This window comes from Crocodylus porosus, unplaced genomic scaffold (genome assembly GCF_001723895.1).
Source record: "Crocodylus porosus isolate Cpor-Errol unplaced genomic scaffold, CroPor_comp1, whole genome shotgun sequence".
Taxonomy (NCBI): domain Eukaryota; kingdom Metazoa; phylum Chordata; order Crocodylia; family Crocodylidae; genus Crocodylus; species Crocodylus porosus.
The window spans coordinates 91,089,117-91,095,330 of record NW_017728943.1 but is presented as its reverse complement, the minus strand read 5'-3'; the positions used below and the strand labels follow the sequence as shown (position 1 = coordinate 91,095,330).

Sequence of the window (6,214 nt, the reverse complement as noted above, 5' to 3'; positions counted from 1 at the left end):
ACACACACACACACGCCAATTGCCCATCAAGAATGATGGGGGGTGGGTGAGGGAAGTGGGCTGGGATGGAGTGCCACCACCTAATGCCCCACGCTGCTGCTGTTCTGCCTGTTGCAGGGAGCAGCATGGGGGAACTGAGGCCAGCAGCACTCTGTCTGGCCCTCGGCGCAGCTTCAGAATCATTGGTGGCGTTCCCCCATGCTTTGAGCACTCTGGCTGTTTCCAGCAGCCAATCAGAGTGCAAATAAAGCGTTACAGACAGACAGACAAACTTAGGCTTTTATAATATTAAAATATTAGTCCAGCTCAGCCCTGCAGACCCAGTCCTGGGTGAAGCAGGCAGATGGTGGGGTCAGGCCACAGGGCAGGGCCGTTCCTAGCCAGCTGAGGCTTGGGCTGGGGCTATAGGAGCTAGGCACTTAGTTTGGTCTCAGCTCCCCGTGCCCAGGCCGGGCCAGGCTGTTATTGAGCTGCTGTGGGGCCAGGGGTCAGGGATTTGTGTAGTGCTTTCTCTGGCTCAGGGCTGGAGGGGTCTGGCCATGTCCCCCTTTCCCCTCATGCTACTGTAGTTTGACCATGCTCCCCACTCCTGCCATTCAAACAATGATGGGAGCATTCCAGCATAGGGTTTCCCACCCCCACCTTCACCCCCTTCTCAGCCAGCTGGAGCAGTGATAGTGCTCTAGCTAGGGAGCACAGGGGTGGGGTCAAGCCTGCTCTGCTGGAGCAGACAGCCCAGCCCAGGGTGCAAAGCATGCTGGGATGCTGGCGGACTGAGTTAACGTAAACTAGGAAGGAATCTGGGACAGAAGTTCTGTAAATTGGTTTGACCTAAATCAGTTAAGTCTGATACTACATTCAACCAGATTTCAGGCATTTTGAAATTGGCTTATGTGCACTGAATTTCTGTTCTGTTACAGTTTTAAACCGGTTTTTGATCACTTCTGATCACTTAAACCAGTTTATATATAACTTCTGTCCCTAGCCCAGAGGAAGACAGTAAAGTGAATGTCATTCGTAGGTTTGCTAGGCCCATTGTTGAAATACAGAACTGTATTCTGCCTGTAATGCAGGAACTGTTTTGCTCTCAAGTCATAAATCCTGATCCTGTTAGCTGTTTTGCATATATGGATTAATGAGTCAGTGCAGAACCACACTGACTTCAGTTCAACAAGTCATAGAATTTGGGCCACATTTTCATATTGTTCAAAGATGTTTTGGAAAAAGCATATATTTGGCTTGAATTAAATGGAAATAGTATGTATTTAGAGATCCCATTTTATAGTTCTGTCTTTCTTATCAGAAGGTGTTGAAGGACTTTACAGACAATTTGTAATGTAGATAATGGGCATGGAGAAGTAAAATCCCTATCCACTGAATGCAGCAGCTGTTTTTATTTATAGCAATAGTGTAAGTTTAGCAGCAGTAGTAAATATGAACATTGTATCCTGTTGAGAGTGTTGGAAGAATTTAGATATGCAGCCTGTAACTGCTTCAGCTGGAATATGCCCATGACCTCAGGGTTTGATAACTCTACTTTCATGAAGAACAACCCTGGTATTTTTGATAGCTAAGAAGGATGGGGAAGAAGCAGAGGTACTGCACAAAAGTGCTACATTGAAAATGAAAGGAAAATATTACTGCATAAGTGCTGTGTAGTTGGATTAGACTAATTTTGGAAAGACATTAAAGAATATTAAAAATTGTTCCCTATTTCTTCCAAAGAGACCAACAAAAGTATATGCTTGTAGGTTTTTTTAGCCTCTACATTAACGCTCGTAGTATGGGGAGTAAGCAGGAGGAACTGTGCCTCCTGATTGCGAGTAAGAACCCAGACTTAGTAGGGCTCACATAAACCTGGTGGGACCCTACCTGTGACTGGGCGGTGGGCATTCGGGGATACACCCTAGAGAGAAGAAACAGGACAGAGAAGAAAGGTGGGGGGGTTGCGTTCTACGTCAGAGAGTACCTCACATCATCAAGGATTAGCTTCGGGTTAGAGGGGGGGTCGGGCAGAGACACTGTGGGTCAAACTACAAGGGGGGTGTGGTAAAAGGGACCTTATGGTGGGTGTCTACTGCAGACCACCCAACCAGGGGGAAGAGCTTCTCCAGTCAGCTTATGGAGGCGGTTAGGTCAAGGGATGTTATTGTCATGGGTGACCTGAACTACCCAGACATTTGCTGGGAGGAGCAGACAACCAGGTTTGACCAATTGCATAGGTTCCTGGCTGTGTTACAGACCTTCACTTTATCCAGAAAGTGCACAGCCCCACTAGGGGTAAAGCTTTGCTGGACCTGGTCCTGGCCACGGGGGATGACCTGGTGAGGGGACTGCAGGTCCTTGAGCACTTGGGCAATAGCGATCATCACTTGCTGGATTTCACTATCCAGCGCAGGGGGTCAGGGGCTTACACCAAGGGTAAAGCCCTTGACTTCAGAAGGGCTAACTTCAGTGAGCTTAAAAGACTAGTGGGGGAGGCACTGAGGGACCAGAAGGTAGAGGAGATGTGAGTCCAAGTGGAATGGTCATACCTTAAGGGGGCGATCCTCCAGGCCCAAAGGATAACAGTCCCTGAAAGAAGCAAGGGGGGTAAGAGTGCTCGGAAACCCCCTTGACTCAGCAAGGCCATTCAGCAATGCCTGAGGGCTAAAAGGAGGATGAACAACCAGTGGAAGGGAGGAGCTATCACCAAGGAGGAGTACTCCTCCTTGGCCCGTGAGTGTACGAGGGCTATTAGGAAGGCCAAGGCAGAGATGGAGCTCAAGCTAACGTCCAGGATTAAGGACAACAAAAAGTCCTTTTTCAAGTACGTTGGGAGCAAGAAGAGGGCACCAGGCAATGTAGGGCCCCTGCAAGATGCATACAGGAATCTTGTGGCTACGCCAAACAAGAAAGCTGATATTTTTAACAGTTTCTTTGCCTCTGTTTTCTTGAACAGGGACCTGGACATCCCACCTACCAGAGGTAGGGACAGTCTCAGGGATACCTCTGTCAGGGCTTCAGTCAGTGCAGATGTATTTGGGGATCTTCTGGAAGGGCTGGGCATTTTTAAATCTGCAGGTCCAGATGCCCTCCACCCAAGGGTGTTGAGGGAGCTGGCAGGGGTCATCACGGAGCCCTTGGCCCGACGACATGAGCATTCATTGTCATTTAGCCAGGTGCCGGGGGATTTGAAACTGGCTAATGTGGTCCCAAAGGGAAGAAGGAGAACCCAAGTAACTATAGGCCTGTAAGCCTCACTTCGGTGTTCAGGAAGGTCTTGGAGAGAATCATCAAGGAGCACATCTGTGGGGGGCCAGCAGAGGACATCATGCTCAGGGGCAATCAGCATGGGTTCATCAAAGGCAGGTCCTGCCTGACCAACCTGGTTGCCTTTTATGATCAAGTAACTAAATCCTTGGATGATGGTGTCGCCATGGATGTAGTCTTTCTAGACTTTAAGAAGGCCTTTGACATTGTCTCTCACCCCATCCTTATCAATAAATTAAGCAACTGTGGCATTGATGCCTATACAGTTGGATGGGTAAGAAATTGGCTAATGGGGCGCACCCAGAGAGTAGTGGGGACAGGTTGTACTCAACATGGCGAGATATGAGCAGTGAGGTACCCCGGGGCTTGGTCCTCGGGCCCGCACTGTTTAACATCTTCATCAGCGACTTGGATGAGGGGGTGGAAAGCATGTTGTCCAAGTTTGCTGATGACACTAAGATGTGGGGAAGGTGGGCACACTTGAAGGGAAAGAGAGGCTGTAAATAGATTTAGACAGACTACAAAAGTGGGCAGATGAGAATAGGGTGGGGTTCAACGTAGATAAATGCAGGGTGCTGCACCTTGGGAGAAGGAATCCACAGCATACATGCAGACTTGAAAGCACAGAGGTGGAATGGGATCTTGGAGTCATTATTGACTCCAAGATGAACATGAGCTGCCAATGCCAGACCGCAGCCAGCAAAGCCAGCCATACCTTGTCATGCATCCAAAGGTGCATCTCAAGCCAGTCCAGAGAGGTGATACTCCCCCTCTATGCGACTTTGGTTAGGCTGCAGTTGGAGTACTGCGTCCAGTACTGGGCGCTGCACTTTAAAAAGAATGTGGCCAGCCTGGAGAGGGTTCAGAGGAGGGCCACCCGCTTGGTGAGAGGGCAGCAGGACAGGCCCTATGAGGAGAGACTGAGGGACCTGAACCTGTTCAGCCTCAGCAAGAGGAGGCTGAGGGGGGATCTGGTGGCTGCCTACAAACTCATCAGGAGAGATCAACAGCAAATAGGTAGAGCCCTTTTCTCCCCAGCACCACCTAGGGTGATGAGGAACTATGGTAATAAGCTGATGGAGAATAGGTTTAGGTTAGAGATCAGGAGACAATATTTTACAGTTAGGGTGGCCAAAATCTGGAACCAACTTCCCAGGGAAGTGGTCCTTGCCCCTGCCTTGGGCAAATTCAAGAGGAGGTTGGATGATGGCCTGTCTGAGGTCTTGTGAACCTAGCATTCATTCCTGCCTGTGGCAGGGGTCAGGCTAGATGATCTGTTCAGGTCCCTCCTGACCCTAGCTACTATGAAACTATAGTTAAGTTCAAAATCTGTTGGGAAGTTTTCTGATACTGTTATGTCATATTTATTTAATTGTTCTTGTAAATTGACAACTAGTTTTCTGAGTTTTAATTTTGAATAAGAAGACTTTTAAGCATAGTTTCATAGAACGTATTATACCATGTTACGGCTCTCATTAAAATCCAAAATGCTGTTCCTAAAGTCTGCATCCTATATCAAGAATAGTTCTTGCTACTAGGAGAAGTCTTGTTTAATTTAATGAGGCTATTCATGATGCTACATTTATAAGATCATTATTATTTAGATTTATATCCTTCCCTATCCAAAAGTTTGAGTGGCCTACAATAACAGAATAACAACTCATAGATAGGAATCAACAGTAAGTCCCATTTACACTAATACAACATCCACTTTGAAACTGGGTTAAATTCTCCTACTGTAAATGTTATTTCCAGGAGCTTTGCCAGTCTGAGTTCAGCAGTTGCTGGTAGCTAGCAACCAGTACTTGACACTGGATTAAATTATCTGCATTGACAAAGCCTGAATGCATTTCATTCTATGCTTACTGTATACAGTTAAAACACTATTTCAGTATATAAATCTAGCTGGGTTTTTTTGGATGTCTAATGCCATATTTTTTGTTTGAAGAACGTGCAAGTGAAAGCATCCAGCAACTGAAATGTGCCTTGGGGGACAGCCATCCTGCAATGGGAGAAGGAGAAATAGCATTTTACCTGTCTTCCAGTAATACAGGCCGAGATGAGACTGGGGATGCAGCTTGGCAGGAACTACAGAACAGCCATGCAGGTAAATGTTAATACAGTAGCAACTGATTAAAAAAACTGCAGGCCAAATGCATTTTATGAGTTGCACCAAGTAAAAAATTATGCATGTCTAGTTGTTAATGTTTTATCTTTGTTTCATAGTCAATCAACTTAAAGTTCTGTTGCGACAGCAAGAGGAACTTGAAAGTCAATTATCTCCATCAAAAAGGAAGATATTATCCTATGTACGTATTTCTTCTTGTTTCTTTGTGTAATTGTGAATGAATGATCTGTTTGTTGTTACAATTTATTTCCTATCCACAAAGAATAGGAACTAAACTCCTTACCATCCCATTGAGGGAGATTAGCTGTTGGAGTAGGAAGACAGTTGGTATTTGTGAGTAATTCTGGTTTTGACTGCAGCAGAAAGGATGCTTTTAATTCCATGTGAGGCAGTGTATGTGGTTTTGACATGAATTTCTTAAGGGCAGAATATGATAGAATCCCTTTTCCCTTTGTAGTTCTACCAGAGCCCTAATGCTGTAGTAGTCTTTCTGATGCTGTGACCTTTCCATTTTTCAGGGAGAACAATGGTCAGAGATCTATGTAACAGTAGAATCTATAGCTCTCTTCTACAGTACATGGACAAAAAGGTTTTCATCTGTGTATGAAGACTCTTGTAAAAATACAATAGGAACTCATTGACTCCAACATCATTGACTCCAATATGAGCATAGGGAGGCAGTGTGGGGAGGCAGTTAGGAAGGCCAACCGTACCTTGTCATGCATCCACAGATGCATTTCAGGCAGGTCAAAAGAGGTGATCCTCCCCCTCTGTGCGGCACTGGTCAGGCTGCAGTTGGAGTACTGCGTCCAGTTCTGGGCGCCGCACTTCAAG

At 46.3% G+C, this 6,214-nt stretch overlaps 1 protein-coding gene across 3 annotated transcripts in view; it reads left to right on the top strand.

Annotated features, from left to right (window-relative positions):
• The window catches only part of SDCCAG8 (serologically defined colon cancer antigen 8), a 153,254-nt gene that overhangs the window by 15,292 nt on the left and 131,748 nt on the right, over positions 1–6,214 (top strand). For all 3 annotated transcript variants that reach the window (XR_002103673.1, XM_019549779.1, XM_019549780.1), the window contains exons 2-3: positions 5,201–5,359; positions 5,479–5,561. Coding sequence is in view for 2 of the 3 variants with exons in the window: in XM_019549779.1 (XP_019405324.1) it covers positions 5,201–5,359; positions 5,479–5,561 (242 nt within the window). In the remaining variant the exon portion in view is untranslated. The remainder of the gene's footprint in view (positions 1–5,200; positions 5,360–5,478; positions 5,562–6,214) is intronic.